The following is a 20,746-nucleotide window of genomic DNA, read 5'->3' as shown; positions in this document are numbered from 1 at the left end:
GATACACAGGTTCCCCCAGGGCAGGGGTCATGGAAGGCTCTGGAAGGCCAGGACCAGCGGGGTAGGCAGTCTGGTCAGGGGCCACCCCGCGGGGAGAAAGGGTAAGAGGGCTAGGGGATCTGGGGGCACAGGGGGGCAGGAAGGCATGAAGCAGGTTGGGGACCTGGAAGCTGAGGCTGCGGGGAGAGCAGGGGGTGTCCAGGGAAGGGCCCGTGCCCCTCTCCAGACCACCGGTGACGACACCCTCCAGCCAATGGGCCATGGTGGGGAAAAGCACCCGCCTGAGCCCAGGGACACAACCCCAGGGCCCTGACCCAGGAACAGGCGGCAGCACAGGCGGCCCACACGCTCTCGTGGCGGATCCTGACGCTGAAGACGGAGGAGCCCGAGCGTCACAGCTCAGCACCACGCACGCCAGCCGCGGAGGCTGAGCCCCCAAGGGGCATGGTCCCAGTGTGTGCCGGGGGCATGCGCATCCCCAATCCCCAGCATCAAAAGTGGGATCTAGAACACTATTCACTTAAATGCGACTCTACAAAACGCCTATGGACTTGAGAGGCTGGCAGGAAACACCAAAACACTCTCACAGCGCTTCCTCCGATGTCCCGGGCGTCCAAGTTCCCACAGGGAGCATACGCTACTTCCACAATCGGAAAACAATGCGGGCTACTTCAAACAGGAAGCTCAAAGAGCAATTTACAACAGAACGGCACACAAATCTGCCAAGGGCCCTCGGGTGCCTCGCTCTGGACCCCAAGACTGGGCGGGGTGGTCCAGACCTGGGAGTGTGGACGGACAGCAGGGAGGATGGGCAGAATGATGGAAGGGAGGACGGAAGGGCGGGCAGGCGGGCAGACAGTGGGCGGGGCGTGCGTGGACGGACAGCAGGGAGGACGGGCGGACTGATGGAAGGGAGGACGGAAGGGCAGGCGGTGGGGGTGGGGGTCAGACAGTGGGCGGGGCGTGCGTGGACGGATGGCAGGGAGGACGGGTGGACGGATGGCAGGGAGGACGGGCGGACGGATGGAAGGGAGGACGGAAGGGCAGGCGGTAGGGGTGGGGGTCAGACAGTGGGCGGGGCGTGCGTGGACGGATGGCAGGGAGGACGGGTGGACGGATGGCAGGGAGGACGGGCGGACGGATGGAAGGGAGGATGGAAGGGAGGACGGAAGGGCGGGCGGGCAGACAGTGGGGGGGGCGTGCGTGGACGGATGTCAGGGAGGACGGGCGGACTGATGGAAGGGAGGACGGAAGGGCGAGCGGGCGGGCAGACAGTGGGCGGGGCGTGCGTGGACGGATGGCAGGGAGGACGGGCGGGTGTGTGGGCAGACAGTGGGTGGGTTTGGCCTGACCACCCACCAAGAGATGCGGCCTGGCCCTGTGTCTGGTCTCACTCGCAGAGTGCTCCTCCGTAAAATGGGAAGAACACTGCCTGCCCTCCTCCTCCCCAGGGTGCTGGCAGGATGCAAGGAGCCGAGGGCAAGGCCAAGTCCCGCCCCGAGGAAGTCCTGTTCTGCTGCCATAACTGCTGACTCTGGAGCATCCGGCCTCACCAGGGCAGGAAACACTGAGCCCACGGGGGACCAGCCCAGACCTCGAGTGCAGCCAGGCGCCCGTCCGGGGTCCCCCGACCATAAGAAGCCCTGTGAGGGGCCGGCCAGGGATCTCAGGGGCATGGGGCAGGTTGGGGCGGCTGCTGAAGGCGGGCACTTGCTGAGACCCAACAAGGAGGCATCTGCAGGCACTGGTCCCTGGGGTTCCTGCTCTGGGGGACTGGCCGTCAAACATGTCACCACAAGACAGGTTCTCCTCTGGGGGCCCCGGACTGCTCAGCTGGCCAAGAGCAATGGCAGGGGTGTCGGGGAAGGCCCACATGGTCCACGGACTACAGGGCAGCCTCCATCCTAGGAGCCCTGCAGAGCAGGTGGGGAGGGGCGGGGGTGCGGCTAGCAAAGCTGCACGGCCACAGAACAGGACTGGGAAGGTCCTTGGGTCCAGGCACAGTGCTCGGGGGATAGGTCCTCGTGTCCCTCTACTGGGGCACCGGGCTCAGCTCTGCCCAAGCACCCAGCCTCCCCAGGACCTAGAGGCCCCAGAGCCTCCTCTGGGCTGGACAGGTTTAGGATGGACGCCTCCCGAGAGAGAGGCCCTGGCCTCTCCCGTGGACGCCAATGCCAAGAAAAGACACACGGTCCTGGCAGCAGCCTGCCCCCCTCCTGGCTCTTGCGGTCCACCACCCTCAGCGCCCCTTCCCACGCAGGATGGCTCAGGCAAAGAGGACAAGGGCTCAGATGCAGGCCTCCTCCCTAGAGAGCCCACCCCAAGGCACACTGGGATCACAGCCCGCAGGGCTCCAGGGTGGCCCCCAGGGTGCCCTGAGAAGGGCCTGGCAGCCTTGGCCATACTGGCCAGGCTGCACCCCTGCAGAGACCTGCTTTCTCTTCCAGGGCCCCGACCCTGAGGGAGCAGAACCTCACCCCAGGACAGCCTGACCCAGCCTGAAGAGCCAGGGGTCCCCCAGAGGCCGCCCCTGGCACTCAGCCCCCTCCTGCCCAGCCTGCGTGCCCACCACCTGCACACTGGCCGTGCCAGCGGCAGCCTGTCGTGTGGTGCCCCGCGGGGGTGTTCAGCGTGCGGCCCTCTGTGCGCTCTGGTGTGTTGTATGCAAGCATGTGGACAGTCAGTGAGGCAAACGGTGAGCGAGGGGGCGCCCGCCACCTGGAAGCACACCTGTGCACAGGGCAGCTCAGGGCAGGGCTGAGCCCCTGCTGCAGCGGCACCCGTGAGCCCGCCCAACTGTGGGGCAGTGTGCGAGGAGGGTGGCGCGCTATACCCATGGGCACTGCACACACTCACAGGCTGTCCCGCAGCTCCTGCGTGTCACCCGGCGTCCCCAGGGACCGGAGGCTCTGCTCCAAGGAGGTCACTGCGGGAGAAGGGGCTGGAGTCAGGGGCAGCCAGGGCTCCACCAGACGGTCCCTACTCGGGCGCGCTGCCCACCCGCCTCTGCCCGAGGACATGGGTGCTGAGGCTAGGAGTGACCCTGCACCTGCCGGAGCCAGGATACCAAGGCTTCAAGCCCACCACCCCCACAGCATCAGTCACACTCCAGCAGGGCCCAGGCCAGCCTTTTCCCCAGGTAGTCTAGGACCAGGGCCCAGGCCTGCGTGGGGCTCAGGGGCTCTGCAGAACTGCCTCCAGGAGGCCTGCCTGGGTCTGGGGAGGGGGCTACCGTCCTCCCCGGGTCAGCATTCTCTGATCTGGTAGAGCTCAGGGCTCAGGGCAAACACCAACCCCTTCCACGAGGGCATGGGGAGCCCTGCCTGCCCCGTGTCCACGTTCCTGTGTCCCTTAGGGGTTGAGGACAAGCCAAGGCCTCGTGGGGTATGGCTCTCACCCCCACCCCAAGCCCTGGTGACCTGTGAGTGGGCCCTGCTGGTCTGAGGGAGGCTCCGACACGCTGCCCCAGGGCTTGGGCAGGTCACAGGCGTGTGATGCTGGAGGGAAGATGGGGGCTGAGGGGGCTCCTGCCAAGGTCACAGCCCGGCCTGAGACCACAGCACTGGGCTCACACTGCACCCCGCCTGCAGTCTTGAGTCACCCGGGCCAGGAGAGGGCACCCTAACGGGCTCGCCCACAGGGTAACCCCATGTCACCCTGACCCCCTGCAATACACTTAGCAGCCCAGACGAGGGCAAGGCAAGGCCCAGACACAGACTCACCATTGGAGTTGATTCGGAAGATGTTGGCTGACGTCTCTTGGAACAGCTCCTGGAGGTCACTTGGGTCCATCTGGGTGGCTGCAAGGAGACATGGGAGGGGGCCACACCTTTACTGGGCAGCCTACAGGAGCCAGGGCCACCGTGCTCACACAGAGTCACCTCCTCCCAGCTCTGCCCCCAGCGGTCTGGCAGAGCCGCAGAGGTAGAACAGGGCTGCGATGCTCAGCGGGTGACGGAGGGAAAGACAAAGAGGCCAAGCCCACTCCCCAGAAAAACAGGAGCCTCAGAAACCATGAGAGCCGAAGAACACCTCTAAGTGCTGAAAGAAAGGAAAAAAAATCAGTCAACCAGAATTCTATACCCAGTGGAGATACATTTCAAACACAGAGGCAAAATAAAATTGTCAGGCAAAAAATGCTGAGAGAAGCTCTTCCCGCTGGAAAGAGATGCAGAACAGGAAATGTTAAAAGGAGTTCGTCAGGTCAAAGGGGCCCTGGATCTGCAGGAGGAGCTGAAGGGTGTGGTGGGTAAGCCCAAGGCAGGCAGAGACATCCTGTCTCGTTCCTGGTCTAGTCAGGGGGCAGGGACCGCCAGGAACACCGTGTCCGCCAGCACATGTGCAGGGGGCACAGATGGGAGCCCTGGAAGGCACTCACACACCCGGGGGAGGCAAGGCTGCTCCGTGAGAGGAAAGCACCGGTCACTCACTCCAAGCCACCGCCATCAGAAACACCCGTGAGCCCACAGCAGAGGTCACATACAACACCACACTCCACTCGGTCACTCTGAAGAAAGGAAGGGGCAGAGAGAAAAGAAACAAGAACACAGGGGAAACAACGCAACTGTCAAAGCGGCAGACTCATCCCTAAACACGTGGGTTTCAACACCAGAGAGAAGCCATCTACAGCCGGCTGTGCACCACGGCCCCATGTGGCCAGCAGGCACCATACTGCAGCTCGGGATCAGAGCCACTCCATCGCCCCCTTAAGGTCAGGGACAGCTCTGTTGCCCCCGCTCAGTCCACAGGGGAGACGCCAGATGGGACAGAGGCAAACCTGGCAGCACACTGGACACAACAGGCCCAGCTCAGCTCAGCGCAGTGCAGTCGCTCAGGCGTGCTGACTCTGCGGCCCCATGGACTGCAGCACCCCAGGCCTCCCTGTGCATTGCCAACTCCCGGAGTTCACTCAAACTCATGTCCATTGAGTTGGTGATGCCATCCAGCCATCTCATCCTCTGTCATCCCCTTCTCCTTCCACCTTCAATCTTTCCCAGCATCAGGGTCTTTTCCAAGGAGTCAGTTTTTCTCAACAGGTAGCCAAAGTACTAGAGTTTCAGCTTCAGCATCAGTCCTTCCAATGAATATTCACGACTGATTTCCTTTAAGATAGACTGGTTGGATCTCCTTGCAATGCAAGAGACCCTCAAGAGTCTTCTTCAACACCACAGTTCAAAAGCATCAATTCTTCAGCGCTCAGCTTTCTTCACAGACCAGCTCTCACATCCATACATGACCACTGGAAAAAATCACAGCTTTAACTAGATGGACCTTTGTTGGCAAAGTAATGTCTCTGCTTTTGAATATGCTGTCTAGGTTGGGCATAACTTTTCTTTCAAGGAGCAAGCGTCTTTTAATTTCATGGCTGCAGTCACCATCTGCAGTGATTTTGGAGCCCCCCAAAATAAAGTCAGCCACTGTTTCCACTGTTTCCCCATCTATTTGCCATGAAGTGATGGGACTGGATGTCATGATCTTCGTTTTCTGAATGTTGAGCCTCAAGCCAACTTTTTCGCTCTCCTCTTTCATTTTCATCAAGAGGCTCTTTAGTTCTTCTTCACTTTCTGCTATAAGGGTGGTATCATCTGCATATCTGAGGTTATTGATATTTCTCCCAGCAATCTTAATTCCAGCTTTTGCTTCTTCCAGCCCAGAGTTTCTCATGATGTACTCTGCATATAAGTTAAATAAGCAGGGTGACAACATACAGCCTTGACGTACTCCTTTTCCTATTTGGAACCAGTCTCTTGGTCCATGTCCAGTTCTAACTGTTGCTTCCTGACCTGCATACAGGTTTCTCAAAAGGCAGGTCACGTGGTCTGGTATTCCTATCTCTCTCAGAATTTTCCATAGTTTATTGTGATCCACACAGTCAAAGGCTTTGGCATAGTCAACAAAGCAGAAATAGATGTTCTTCTGGAACTCTCTAGCTTTTTTTGATGATCCAGCACATGCTGGCAATTTGATCTCTGATTCCTCTGTCTTTTCTAAAACCAGCTTGAACATCTGGAAGTTCACGGTTCACATATTGTTGAAGCCTGGCTCGGAGAATTTTGAGCATTACTTTGCTAGCGTGTGAGGTGAGTGCAATTGTGCGGTAGTTTGAGCATTCTTTGGCATTGCTTTCTTTGGGATTGGAATGAAAACTGACCTTTTCCAGTCCTGTGGCCACTGCTGAGTTTTCCAAATTTGCTGGCATACTGAATGCAGCACTTTCACAGCATCATCTTTCAGGATTTGAAACAGCTCCACTGGAATTCCATCACCTGTGCTAGCTTTGTTCGTAGTGATGCTTCCTAAGGCCCACTTGGCTTCGGCTTCCAGGAAGTCACCCCTTACATGTGAGATACAGGAAGATGCGGCTTATACGTCAGAGGAGGGGACAACGCAACACGTGACAGCAGTCACGAGCCGGCTGGAGCGGCCACACTGACAGCAGACAGAGGACTCAGGACAACGGGTCCAGCCAGGGACCAGGCGGATGTCGTCACGACAACACCAGGGGCAACCAATGAAGACGACAAAAGACCCTCAGGGTGCACCTCACGTCACAGCTTGAAAACACACAGAGCAGAGACCGTGGGACAGAGGCTGCCGGGCGCTCCCCGGGGAGCAGGACGAGCAGACGGAGCAGCTGTCCGTCAGCACTCTCCAGGAACACGACCGAGTGATGTTCTAGGACCTTCCCCCCCAGCTGAGCGCACGTTCTCATCAGACGCACAAGGAGCCCACGGAGGCTGCCGACACCTCGGTCTACAAAGCAAACCCCAGTGAGCTGAAAACAGCTGGAATCATGCACAACATGTTCTCTGAGCACAACAACACTAGGAATCAACAGCAGAAAGAGACCTGGAAATAGACAGTTATTTGAAAAACAACACACTTCCAAACAACCATTAGTAAAAGAAAAGACTCACCAAGGAAATTAGAAAATATTGTAAGCTGAATGGAAAGATAATAACATACAAATGCACGTAAACAAAGTAATGCGGCAAGCATAATTTACAGCAATAAATACTTACATTAGAAAAGAAGTCCCCAGTCAGTGATACAACAGAAACAGATTAACCCCGATGTAGGAAGGAAACATTAAAGGTCAGCAGAAATCAATTAAATTGGCATGGATAAGTAGAGAGAACTGATGATGTCAAAACCTGGCTCTTTGAAGCAATCAATAAAACTAATAGACTTGCAGCCAGATTTGCTGAGAACAAATAGAAAAGACACAAATTAGCAACAACAGGAAGGAAAGAGGAGCTCTCACTACAGGTCCTACAGGCATTCGGACGACCAGACCTTCAGGAACAAGCGGAGCCAGCTCCTCTGTCAGCTCAGATCAACGGGCAAGCCCCCGGAAAGACACCCAACAGTGAAGCTCACTGCAGGAAAGCAGGCTGCACAGGCTGTTAAAGGGACCGTGGTGACACTCTCCCCACAGAGAAAGAACACCGTCTTGGATGGTGGCCACACAGTTAAGGGGAGAATAATACCAATTCTACAGAAACCCTTTCAGAAAACAGGAGGAGGAAATGATGACCCACTCACTTCAAGACTGACTTATGGTTTCCGTAATCAGACAGCAAGGGCTGAAAAAGCAGTGACATGGATGGAGGGAAACACGAGAACGGGGTGCTGGGTCATTCCGGGTTCCTCCAACAGTGCCAGGCTGAATACCTACAGAACCTCGGCCCCAAACCCACCAGGCTCAAGCATGAATGCAGCAAGGACCACAGGGGTACAATACAGGGGTCTGGTGGATCCCTTGCCTCCAGAATCAAGACTGAGCGGCTGCACACGACAGGCCAGGAGAGGGACGTGGGGGTCAGCAGACACTGCTGGGAAGAAGGTCAGACAGACAGACGGACAGCACAGGACGAGCCCCTGCCTGGAGCAGGCTGACACTGCAGTCAGGGCCCTCCCCCATCAGCCCAGGGAGGCAGGAATCAGGGTGACCACCAGCAAGGATGCAGGGGCCTGAGCTCGTACAACCGCTGTGGACGACGGAGCAGCAGCTTCTGACAGCTGAACTCACTCTGACGTGGGACCAGCAATCTGACTTGGGGATTTATCCAAACCCTCAAGAAAGCAAGGCTGCATGTCCACACACAGACATGCCCACGCTCTTCCTCAGCCGGTGAGGAGCCCGCCCCCAGCATGGACGGGGCACAGACTGCCAAGTATGCCCTCCTGAGCGTGGACGTGACAAGCTGCCAATACCCATGCCTCTGGTCAATAAGGGAGGGAACCGGCGCTGAAGGACAGCAGCCCACAGACCTCACACGGGCTGGGGGCAAGAGCGAGCTGGCCGGTCTGGAGGGGGCCCCCACCCGCCGCCACCCCCACTCCAGCCAGCCCAGCCTCAGGGCAGCAGGAGACGGGACCGGCGTGGGGACCGGGCACCCTGCCCCTCCTGGCCCCACGGCTGCAGCCCCAACGGCTTCACAAGGCCATCCCACGAGGGCCACAGGCAGTCAGGATGGCGCCAGTCCTCACACAGCAAGGCCCCAGTGCTTTCTGGGCACCAGGCGGCAGGCCTGCCCTGACCCTGGCCACTGCCCCCAAGCGCTGGGCCCAATGAGAGCAATGCCCCGGAAAGGCCAGGGCAGGCTCTGCCCAGGAGGATGGAGATAACCAGGGCCTCAGGTCCCCACCTGCCCACCCTGATGTCTCGGGGCCAGCCCAGCCCGGGCGAGGCCTCTCCTGGACGCTGAGCCAGCAAGAGGGAAAGAACCAGGAAGGAACCGGGGTCAGCGCTGCCAGGACACTGCCCGGAGGACACGTCTTTCTTGCTCCAGGTCATGACCTGAAGTCAGGAACTCAGTGCCCTGCAACGAGAGCTGCATCCTGTCTGTGCCCAGCTCCCCGTGACCCTGAGGGAGGGACGAGCCCCTGGGTGCCTGGGGCTTAAATGGGGCCTGTCGGGCGGCAGGAGTGAAGGAGCCAAGGACAAAGTACAGAAGGATCCAGAGATCACGGGGAAGGTGGGGGGGCGGCAGCCATCAGTGGCCGCGAGCTTCCTGCCAGCTGAGCTGGGCGAAGAACTCACCTCTGCGCGGCTCGGGGCCGAGGCCCTCGGAGGGCGGGGCCTGGAAGGAGAAGGTCTTGGCCACGGCCTGCTCCAAGGGCGTGAGGGGCAGGGCCTGAGGCGCCCCCGGCAGCTCGCCCAGCTTGCGCCTCACTACGGCCCGCAGGTCCCGCCACTTGTGCTTGAGGTCCACAAGGTCGCGGCGGCAGTAGCCCAGCGCGTTCACTGCCTGCAGGATGCGGCTCCACACGCGGTACCTGCGGGCAGGCTCGGCCCGCGGCAGGCCGGTGCCAAACAGAAGCTGATGGTGCTTGCTGACCCTGGCTACCAGCACCTCCGTCTCCTGCGGGCAGAAGTTGGGCTTCCTCTTCTTGGCCCGGGTGGTGCTGGCCACGTGGCCACGGGCCCTTGCAGCCGGCTCCTTCTGTGGGCCAGCAGGCAGCAAGGTGGGCTCTGGTGTCCCACTGCCATCGGGCGTGACCCCTGGCCCTGGAAAGGCACCGAAAGGTGGGTATTTAAGGCCCCGGCCAGGGCGGTGGCAGCTCCCAGGGAGCCTCCTCTTTGGCTTCCAGTTCAGAACAGTACTTGTTTCTGCCCACGGCCCCTTCCCTACTGGGTGTCCAGAGACGTGGGTCTGAGTCCTGGGCCTGCCACTGCCTGGCTGGGTGCGGAGCTGAGAGGGACCTTGCTTCTGGGCCATGGTGCCCATCTGTCTCCAGAAAGGCCCAGCCCGGCCCTACTCCCTCCGGCAGCCGATGTCAGGAGCAAGGGGTGAGAAGGCGGGGTGGCTGTCCCATCACGAGGAGCAGGCCCTCTGGGGCCGGGGCCAGGGCTTGCCGAGGGACATCAATAACCGCGGACATGCCGGACGTCCTGACCAAGACGACTTCGGGTGCCGCTGACCTCTGCCTCTCTGCCCAGGTGGCTGAGTCCTGGCCATGGCTGCCCCTCCCACACAGGGTCCCCCTGAAGGGCACACCGAGGCTCCTACACTCTCCTGCCAGCCGCCCAGCCGCCCCTGCAAGGCAGATGCAGGCTCTGGGCCCAGGGGCCACCAGAGCTGGGCCAGCCCTTGCCTCTCCGTCCCGCAGCGCTGGCCTCCTCCCTGGAGCCCCCAGGGTCCTAACAGCCTGGCAACACCCCTGGCCCAGACCCGCCACACCGTCAGCTGGCCTTGGGGAAGGCAAGGGCCAGCGCAGGTGAAGCCCTGCTCCCGCTCCCCAGCTTCCCCAGCCGAAGCCCCTGGGAGTCCACTCCCCACCCACTGACCCTCCCACCTTAGGGCGTGGCATTTCTGCGTGGCCTTCCCTGGCACCCCCGAGACCCAGCATCCCAGCAGAAGTACCTCGCTTCCTGGCCCTCGGGCCTCTGGGGGTGCCAGCTGGCCCCGGGTCACCGTCCCCATCCTCACCCACACAGGGGTCCTGCAGGCTGCTCTCTGGCGATGGGCAGGGGGAATGGCGGATTCCGTACTTGGTCCAACACTTTGTGCACTCTATAGACAGCAACGGACAGTCTCGGTTAAGCCCCCCTGCCTGGCTTGGGGCACCTCTGGTGGAGCAAGGCTCTCACACAGGACAGCAGGTGTGCCGGGCCCTCCAAGCATCCACACCAACAGCTCCACTTGCTCAGACCCACCTCTTCCAGGAAGCCCTCCCTGACTGCCACACCCCTCAAACACCCCCTTTTGCTGAAAGCCAGCACCATGTCCAGAACTTCAGATATTCTGACTCTCTCTCTGCACCCAGGTTCTTCTGAAACGTGACTCCAAGCCAGTACGAAACTCCTTACAGCAGAGCCTCAGGTGTGGCCCCCAACCAGGCCAGGACTTTGACCAGTGCACAGCAACATGCAAAATGGAGAATAAGGCCTTGGGCACGCTCATGGCAATGTGGCATCTCCGCACCACCAGCACGGGACCATGCCACTGTATTTTATAAAACCATCGTTCACAGTATATCACAAGTGAAAACAAAAATAAAATCGGTTCCCTTGACACTGCTGCCAAGCCGAGGAGCGATGGTGGGCCCCCAGGGAGGACGCAGTTACCTCTCTGATAATTTTCATTTATTCAGAAACACTTCCTGGACAGGTTTGCCAGAATTCCTGAGCCCGAAGACATGTGTTGTTAAGACAGACGGACACCTCAGGAACCAAGCTGCTTCCTGTGCACAGCTCTTCGGAATCAAAAGAGGCAGTGGTGCCAGGCTAAGACCACGCACCACAGCCAGGGCGCTTGGCGGGTGGGTGCACTGTCCAGAAGTCTGCCTTGGAGGAGATGTCTAATCATGTCAAGGGGCAAGCGAGGTCCAGAGCTTCAGCACTGAGCTCCTGCAGCAGCAGCCTCTTTGCAGAAAAGGCCTCCGCGTGGAGCACGTCTGTAGGTCCAGGATGGCCCAGCTCTTGAGAGGGCAGGGCCTGACATGTCCTCTTCCCCAGGGCTTCCGGAAGAGCCTGCGGGCAGAGCCTCTCCCCCAGCCGTCTGCCCAGGCTCCCCTGCAGGCAGACAACCCGGCCCTGGGGACTGCTGCCCCGAGAGCACTGTGTAAGGAGGGGGTGCAGCAGCCCAGGCCCCGCCACGGGGCCACCACCAGCTTCGTGGGATGCAGGGGGGCAGAGGCGCTCGATGCCCTCGCCACACGGGCGTCCGGTCAGCACAAGTGCAGGCCTGGCCCACCTTCCCCCTCCCCCACCCCCATGCCCTGCAAGGTCCCCAGACAGCCGTGGAGGAGCCAGTCTGGTCTGCTCTCCAGAATCATGTGAACTCTGAACTCTGGGAACACAATATAAACGCAAATGCAGGCAATTATCACAGGAAACAATAAAGAGCATCCACCAGCAGGCGCATCGTGAGGGAAACCATCAGCACTCAGGGGTGAGGCCTCAGGCAATGAGAAGCCCAGGCAGGGGTCGCCTCCACTGTCATGTCCGACCGTCATCCCACTGGACGCGGGCAGGCGCCCGGCACTCTCCAAGGACCCGCAGGATGGCCTCACGCCCCATCCCAGACCACGGCCCATCACACTGTCTCCCTGAGCTGGGGAGCAACGGCATTTCTGCCTCACATCCCCTGCGGCAAACATCTCTGCCAGTAGCCCTTGATGGTTCCCTAACAAAGAGGCGTGGCTGGGCCAAGACAGAGGGAAGGAGGGGGTCCGGAGGAGGCAGGGAGCAGTGTGCCCGCCCCTGCAAGTGAGCCCACCCCCAACCCCCTGCCGCCGAGCCACAGGAGAAGGGCCAAGTTCACATCCTTCTCTCCAGGTACCTTCTCACGGTCTGTGAGCCACACCCTCTCTTCACAGACTTGGCCTGTCTGTATACAGATCTGGAGGCTTTCCTCCCATTTATGTGAGTTCTTTACATGATAGTAACTTCCCACTTGGCTTTTTGCTGCATTTGTGATGGGACTTTATGGCAAGAGCCCACCCTAATCTCTGCATAATTAACTTTACGGTCCCCTAGTAACCCGTAACACTCAGGGCTTGGCACGCGGCAGGCAGTGGTGATCACAGCTGCTCCCACACCTGGGGTCTCAGTGGGGCCCCTCCGTCCTGGCCTGGAGCCCCAGCCTGCCTCCCTGGCAGCCCTGCTGGTCACCCCCAGAATTACACCCAGCACCCCAGAAGCAGCCCCAGTCTCAACAGCTGTCAGCAAATGCAAATACTCTTCTGACAGAAATGCAATCAATATAGAAATCAGTTTCAAAGGAGAACTAGGAAGAAATACACATGTTCGGAAATGAACTACAATTCTAAATAAATCCTGGGTTAAAGAAGAATTCACAAGGGAGATTAAATATTTACAACTAAACATTAATTTTAAAATGCTATATATTTTTGAATTGTAAGATTCAACTAAAACCATGATTATCTGGACATTTATAACAGAAATGCTTTTATCAGAAATGAATAAAAACTGGATATGAATGATCTTAGGAAAATGAAACAGCATCAACTCAAAGAAAGAAGGAGGAAAACAGTAAAAATGTGGGCAGAAAGAAATCCATCAGATTTTAAAACTAGCTTTTAATAGAGGTTCAGAAAATCAAGTCAGCCCTTTGGAGGGGTTTATAACGCTGCCACGAGTCTGTCGACGTTGATGACAAAACAAGAAAATTGGGAGCAACAATTAAACAACATTAGGAATAAAAGAGGGTGTGATCCAGGGGCTGGGGACGCTGGTGGAACGACAGGAGCAGAGCTCAGCCTGTTAATTCGCTCTGTCTCCCCCGCGCCAGAGGGGAGCCTAACCCTGTCCATCTCCCTGGTCGGAGCCCAGCTGGATCGCGGCAGAGCAGGCGGTCGGGACCAGGGCTGCTGCCCTAGTGGCCGCGCCCCTGACCACAGAGTGACGCTGCCCAGGTCCCACTGGATAACATGCGACTGCGTGCCGTGCTACTTCAGGCAACGTGAACATTCAAGAGCAGACACGCACCCACAGAAACACAGCGAGCTGACCGAAGAAGAAGCGGAGAGCCTGGACAGCTGTCGCAGATGGCATGAGCAATGGGCAGGCCACAGAGGAGCTCCAGGCCCTCCCGGGGGAGGCAGTTTTACAGCGAAATCCCAGACACCGGACAGGAGCAATCTTGTTCTTCCAAAACCTTACAAAGAACACAGCCAGCAGGACTAAGCCCCCACATGCCACACGACACAGCCTAAAAAATATAATAATAATAGAAAAGGGAACACACTCTCCGGGACTTCCCTGGTGGGTCAGTGGTTAGGACTCCGTGCCCCCAGTGCAGGGAGCACGGGTTCTATCTCTGCTCAGGGGACTAAGATCTCACAAGCCGCACAGCGCAGCCTGGAAAAAATAATAGAAAATAAAATAACAATAATAGAAGAGAGGCCACAATCACCATTTCTACTCAGAGTTGAACTAGAGCTTCCGGTGGGCTCAGGACAGAAGGAAAAACACGAAAGATAAAAGCGTTGACGCAGAAGAGGTGAACACTGTCATTATTCGTAAGTGACACTGTCTATACAGAAAGCTCAAGACTCAACAAATTATTACAATTAATAAAAAGACTTCAGCAACAGAATCGGTGCTGTGTTCCATTAACGCGCGTGCATGCTAAGTCGCCTCAGCCATGACCGACTCTGTGTGACCCTGTGGACAGGCTCCTCTGTCCATGGGGACTCTCCAGGCAGCAAGAATGCTGGAGACGGCTGCCATTTCCTCTTCTCGCGGCTCTTCCCCACCTAAGGATGGAACCCACATCTCTGACGTCTCCTGCACCGGCAGGCAGGTTTTTTTTTTACCACTAGCACCAGCTGGGAGCCCCTGTCCCATTAATAATGGTTCTATTTACAAAAGCAGAAATTAACAAAAAAGTTTTCATTTTTGTTAAAACCAGTTTAATGAAAGATATGTAAAATATTTATGGAGAAAATTACAAACTTTGTTGACATTAAAGACCCGTCAACAGAGAGGCCTACGGTCTCGTGGGCAGAAGACTGGTGAGGATGGCACCGCTGAGTCTCATGGTAACAGGGGATGGGGGCCAGTCTCAGCCCGAGTGACGGGCAGGGGCTCTGAAATCCATGCAGCAACAGAGACCAGAGGGCCCAGGGCGCACCTAAGGAGCAGCGATGGAGCAATCTACCCTGAAAGTATCAACAGTTAGAATAACTGTGAAAATCAGGGTGCGACTCCGCACAGAAATAGAAAACTGACCTGGAGAATCTGCATAGATACCGCGCTTATCACACAGCTGGCACCGCAGGTCTGCAGAGAGGGAATTTTCGGTCAAGGGCCCGGGGACAATTTGTTATATCAACAGAGAAAAGTAGTGTATTACACTTCACCCTCCTCATACAGAAAAATCAATTCCAGGTGATCGCAAGACTTAAATATGAAAAACAAATTGTATAAGCTTCAGAGGAAGTAAAGGCAAAACCATTATCCTTGTGCTAGAATTAAAAAATGCACATTTTGACAAGAAAGATTGATAAACACAGAGGTGCTGTAGTTAAAAACTGGCTTTCATCAGCAGCACCACAAGGAAAAGCCAGCACGGGGGGCAGAGTACCTCCAGAAGACACATGGAAACCCTGCCCATTGACAAGAACAAGACAAACTGGAGGGGAAAACACAATTAACCTGAGACCCAAATGCCCAGTGACCGCGGGAAAAACTGATCCCACCAGATGCCGGAGAAACGCGCGCTGAAGCCAGATGACGCCGCTCCAGGCCCACGGGCGGGCAGACAGCCAAGGCCACCGCCCTTCTGGGCCCACCAGACAGGGCCGGGCCAGCACGGCCACCAGGCGCTGAGCTGCCCACCCCACCGCCTGGTGGTCGTGCTGACCACCGTAGGGGCCGTCCCAATAGCGCCAGCATCCGAGCTCCTCAGCACCAAACCCAGGGCCCAAGACAGGCGCTCCGACGGCCCGTCCCCCGTGGAGCAGCTGTGCCTGCCACGACCTCGCACGTGACTGAGCGCCCAGAGCAGGCAGAGGGAAGGGCCACCAGGCGGAAGGCTGTGCCTCGGGGGCAAAACCAGCAAGTCACAGGCTGATTCAACCAGTGCAAAGTCAAGAGACACACACACGCCCACAGGGTCTGCTCAAGGACATGACATGGCAGCAAAACCTCGAGGACAAACCGCCAAGGGTGGGGAAGGGGGTGGGTGGAGTCTGTATCACATTTCAAGTCTGTGAGCACACATGCTCACAAACTCACACTCGCTGCAGATCCCTAAGGACCTGGAGTCAGTTTCCCAGACACAGGTCTGGCAGAAAACCCCTCTGCAGGGGGATGGGAGCTGGGGGGTGAGCAGATCACAGAGCCAGCCCACGGCAAGGGGCCCAGCCCAGCACCTGGAAACCAGAAGCAGATCTGCCCTGTGGAGCCCAGGACGCCACCTGTCACCCATGGGCCTCCATTCCCCGGCTGTGCCCCACACGCAGCACCAGGTCCACACGGGCACCTACAAGGCCATCCACCAAGTACCCCAGCGCCTGCAGACTCCACGGGACACCGCGGACGCCTGGACCCGCCCCCAGGCAGGGCGGCGTCTCCCACTCTGCTCTCCCCAGGTGCTGACCCAACGCCAACAACCCCGGCCCGTCTGGGGCCAGGGTCACCCCCGATCCGGGGTCAAAGGCAGGGCCAGTCAGAAGGACAGAATCCTTCTGTGGTTACCATGGTTACCAAGGTAACACAGTGGAGACGGGCCCCCGGCTGCTCCCCCCCAAGCCCACGCTGCCCTTACCTAGAGGCTGATAGCCTTGTTGGGAGGGCCCCCCGAAAGGGCCCCGGCTCCCCAGGCCGCCACTGCCTGCGATGGATCCATAAGACATCTTCTCACAGGACGCAGGGCTGCACCTTCCTGCAGAGGAAACAAAACACCGGGTGGGGGGAGAAGGGGGCGGTCAGAGCTGGAGCTCAGGTTCCACTCCCGCGCCGCCCACCCTCCCGGGAGCCTGACTGCTGCGACCTCACCTTGCAAGTCAACAACTAATGTCTGAACGTGGAAACAAGATCGAGCAGTGAAGAGCGACACGAGTGTGTTATTCAGGGTCAACAGCCTCCCAGAAGCACCCAAAGCAGCCACGGGATGGGAGGAAGGCGACTGGCAGGGGTGGGGGCACTTCTCCCTGAGTAAACCACGCAGCACTCCTTCTCTCTCTAAACTCCATGCGTGGAAACTTTTAAAACACTAAGCTTAATTTGCAAAATCCCAGAGAAATCCTCCTCCAGAAGGCTCGGCCTGGAAACACAGCTGCACGGGTGTCTGCCTTGAGCTGACAAGACCCAGGGCCCCCAGCATTGTCCTGCACGGCCAAGAGACTCGGGGCGGGCAGGGACCAGGACAGCCACGCACCCACCATGCACCAGGCGCATGTCCAGTGTGGGCAGGAGGGCTGGCCCCAGGGACCTGGCCGCGTGGGCGGCAAGGGCTCCCGCAGGAGCTCTCAGAGACCCTGGGGGTCCGCAGAGCTCAAGCGGGAGCAGAGAAGGGGCTAAGCCTCCAAGCCACAGCTTGGAGGAAGGGGCAGGCCAGCCCTGGGAAGACAGGAGGGGCACCGGTGTGAGGCGGTCCCTCGGCCACGGGCGGAGGCTGCGGGCGGCTCTAGGGACCCGCCGGGCTGAGGGTGCACCCAACGCCTGGTCGCAGGCAGGCAGCTGGACGGGACTGCGGCGATGAGCCAACAGCACAGGTCGCCTGAGGGGCAGAAACAGGCCAAGGGGCTGCCACCGACGTCCAGGCAGCTGAGGGGTCATGCGCAGTCCTGGTCTGAGGTGGAGGGAAGACCCCCAGCCTGCCCCATCTAGCCTGTGGTCTCCCACGGCCTGTGCTTTTGCTCAGAGACTGGGAAATGGAGGCTACCTGCCGCAGGGACCACAGAGCCAGCCCAGCCGGAGGACGCCCAGAGCGTGTCCTCTGCCTGCTGCCCGGGCCCCCGGCAGGGCTCTGGGCCTCAGGGGCCTGGGCGCACAGACCCCCGGGGCTCCCCCCGTGCCCCTCACCTGCCCTGAGCCAGGCTGCACCCTCGGCTCCCGTCCAGTGTTCCCGCCCACCCCGCACAGCCAGCTCATGGTCGATTTCTCCACCAGGGTGTCCGCACCGCGAGGGCGGGCAGCGGGCAGCCACCGCGGGAGAAACAGAGCTGCTGGCAGCCCAGCGGGCAGGCGGAAGCTGCAGCAGGGCCAGGCCGGAGGGCCGGCGGACACCGCTGGGCTGGGGTGCCCAGGAGGAGCCCCAGGCCACCTCAAAACTGCCAGCCAGACTCCAGGGAGCGATGCCCACTCCCCAGGAGGCCTCCTCCGGAGCAGCTTCCATGACCACCCACCCGGGTGGCCGGCCTCCTCCGCCTCAAGCCCCCGGCTCACGGTGGCGCCAGGCTGTACCCTGGACATCAGCCCCCCGCAACAGCCTGAAGGGAGCTGTCTGTCCCTGGACTGCCCAGATCCTGCCCCCTGGGCACCAGGGGAAGCAGGGGTGCCAGGGAACGCCCCAGCAACGCAGCCCTGCCTGCAGGACAAAGTCCCCAGGCCCTGGAGGAGGGAGCGGCCGGCCAGCAGGATACCACAGGATGCCAGGCCGGAAGGGGCCCCCGGACACAGCCCAGGCTGGAGGCCAACGACCCGGCTCCAAGGCCAGTGCTGAGGCCACAGTAGGGCGGGCCCTGCCCGTGACCTCTGCCTGCAGCTCTCTCTTGCCAGCCTGGGGCTCGCAGAGGCCAGGGGCCCCCCAAGGCCAGGGCTGACCCTCCCAGCAGCAGACAAGGAGTGGCACTGTCTACACGGGGATGTCCCAGCATGGGCCCTGCCCCCGCACTACGCCGGAGGGACCCCCAAGGATGGAGAGCGGGTCCCGGTGGGGCCCAGCGTGAGCCACTCTCTCATCTCTGGTCCCGCTTTCTCCTCTGTAACTGGGGCAGCACGCCCGCCCTTGGTGGGTCAGGGTGCCATGTCAGAGGCCTCCAGGAGTTCGTCTGTGAGCCGGGGCCCCGTGGTGACACTAGACAGCAGCAGCCCTGAGGCAGGCCGAGGCCTGGAGGCCAGAGGGGGCGCCCCGGGGGCAGAGAGGCAAGAAAGGATGGGCTCTCCCTCCTGCTCTCGGCCTCCCGGAGGCCTGAGCTGACCCAGAGCAGGAGAAGGGCACTGGGACCCCGGAGCCCCTCTGCGGGGGAGAGCTGACCTCCCCAGAGGGCTGCACCGTGCCCAGCGTCTCGCTCCTGCTGCGGCCTCGTGGAGGTCCTCCCAGCGTGGTGATGGACCTGACCACAGTAGGCGTCCTCCCCGCCCCGGACGCCTCCAGCCTCGGCAGAGCACACGGCCGCATCCCCGGCCTGCCCCACCTGGCCGGGTGCATCCGTCCTCAGCCAGGACCCAGTCCCCCCCAATAGGAGGTACCAGGAAGGGAGCCCCAGGGAGGGCAGTGAGTCACACAAGAGAAGGCATGAGGAGGAGGCCCCCCTCAAGGCACCTGTCCTCACACTGAGGGCCCCCTGCACGCCTGCTCCCACCCGAACACTCACAAGCCCCTGAGGGCCGACAGTGAGGGCTTCCAGACTCCCTCAGGCCTTGTCCGCCCCCACGTCAGCCATGTCAGGGCCGGTGGCCCCAGACACATGGGAGGGAGGCCCAAGACCACCCAATCCAGTGGAACCCCGGGGGCCGGGTAAGGAGCAGGGCCCCCAGGTCCACAGAGGGAGGTGCATCCTTCCTCCTGACCGAGCCCAAACCTCCCACCGCCCTGGTCTGCACCCCCAGGAGGGCCCTTGGCAGCAGGCCAGAGGCGGGGGCCTGACGCACCCACTTGGCGAGTCCCCTCCTCCAGTACCTCGGCTCCCACCCGACTCTGGCTGTGTCCCTGCTGACAGCCCTCAAGACCTCACCCTCACGACCGAGCTCGGCCACAGCCTCCGATCCCCACCGCAGGGCCTTGGGGTCTCCCCCCTTCCTCCTCTGTCTCCCCTCCTCGCCCAGCCCCGAGCAACCACAGGGCTCAGTTCCGCCCCGCCTCCCCTTCCTCCCCTCCCCAGCACACACAGCCCTGGTGGAGCCAGCTTCCAGGCACCGGGGGACCCAGGGGTTGGCATGGGCTGCAGCCCACTCGCCATCACGGCCCAGCGCCCCCCAGACACGGGCACCCTTCCTCCGGCCACACGCCAGGCCTGGAAACACAGACACGGGGCCAGGCTGAGGGGATGAGGCGGCAGGCCCGTCAGCCCGACTCCTAAGGGATGCGACTCTCCTGTGCGGTGAAGTCTCTGCGATTCACTGAACCAACACAGGCAGAGGGGGTCGGGGCAACAGGACTAAACGCCTGACCTGGGCCGAGAGCGGCTGCAGGCCTCACAGGGCCCGCTCCATGTGAGGCATGTGGGAAGGCTCCCTGGAGAAGGCAGGTCTGGGGAGGAAGAGGCTCTGCGGGCTGGGCCGGTCAGAGGGAGAATGGCCATGGCCTGGCCCCTACCCAGACGCCCTCCGCTCACCTGGTCCCAGGCGCGCTGGTGGGAAGGCTGCTGGGGAGCCCTGCCCTGCTTGCCTTCTGTGCTCTGCTCCACCCAGGCCGGCAGTGCGGCTCCAGGGAGGCAGGAGGCCCCGGGCTGTGCTGCTCAGAGACCGAGGCGCTGCCCTCAGGGGGGAGGGAGCAGCAGCAACACGATGCCCAGTCCTGCCCACACCTCTGCGGGGCAGGCCCAGCAGCCCAGGCTGCTGCCCACTGAGGGCCCAGAGGACACCGTGAACCACCCCACAGCAGAGCCCTCCCTGGGCTAGGCCCACGCCTCCCTCCACTGACCGCTACCCACGGGCCCACCAGAGTGGCTTCAGATGGGAGTATTCTGGAGCCAGAGCTGCTAGGAGACCCTAGGATGAAGAGCAGGACGTCGCTGGAGACCAGGCTGCCCAGCACACCTGGCCCCATGCCTGCCATATCCTGGGGAGAAGACATTGGGGCCACGGGGCCTCAGTTGCAGCACATGGGATCCTCAACCTTCACTGGGACACGTGGGACTGAATCCAAGGCCCCTATACTAGGAGCGCAGTCTTAGCCATTGGACCACCAAGAAAGTCCCTGAGACCCTGATTTTTAAAATGAGAAAACTAAACTCAGGGAGGGGAAGCGACTCACCCGCGGTCTCACAGACAGATGGGTCGAGGGCAAGGCGCCTCCCTCCGTGGCTGCAGCGCTCCCCACGCCTGCCCCAGCGCTCTCTGCCGGTCCTCCCACAGCCCACGGCGACAACTCCCGCACCACCG

The 20,746-nt window shown here is 60.3% G+C and overlaps 1 protein-coding gene across 8 annotated transcripts in view; it reads right to left on the bottom strand.

The window, feature by feature from the left end:
• Positions 1 to 20,746, bottom strand: part of TSNARE1 (t-SNARE domain containing 1) — a 114,260-nt gene that overhangs the window by 65,205 nt on the left and 28,309 nt on the right. For all 8 annotated transcript variants that reach the window (XR_011259140.1, XM_069600849.1, XM_069600854.1 and 5 more), the window contains exons 2-6: positions 16,245 to 16,361; positions 10,371 to 10,520; positions 9,047 to 9,514; positions 3,723 to 3,800; positions 2,857 to 2,926 (exon numbers count right to left, since the gene is read on the bottom strand). Coding sequence is in view for 7 of the 8 variants with exons in the window: in XM_069600849.1 (XP_069456950.1) it covers positions 2,857 to 2,926; positions 3,723 to 3,800; positions 9,047 to 9,514; positions 10,371 to 10,520; positions 16,245 to 16,332 (854 nt within the window). In the remaining variant the exon portion in view is untranslated. The remainder of the gene's footprint in view (positions 1 to 2,856; positions 2,927 to 3,722; positions 3,801 to 9,046; positions 9,515 to 10,370; positions 10,521 to 16,244; positions 16,362 to 20,746) is intronic.

This window comes from Ovis canadensis, chromosome 9 (assembly GCF_042477335.2).
Source record: "Ovis canadensis isolate MfBH-ARS-UI-01 breed Bighorn chromosome 9, ARS-UI_OviCan_v2, whole genome shotgun sequence".
Taxonomy (NCBI): domain Eukaryota; kingdom Metazoa; phylum Chordata; class Mammalia; order Artiodactyla; family Bovidae; genus Ovis; species Ovis canadensis.
Note: the sequence above shows the minus strand (reverse complement) of the source record. Positions and strands in the feature narration are given on the sequence as shown.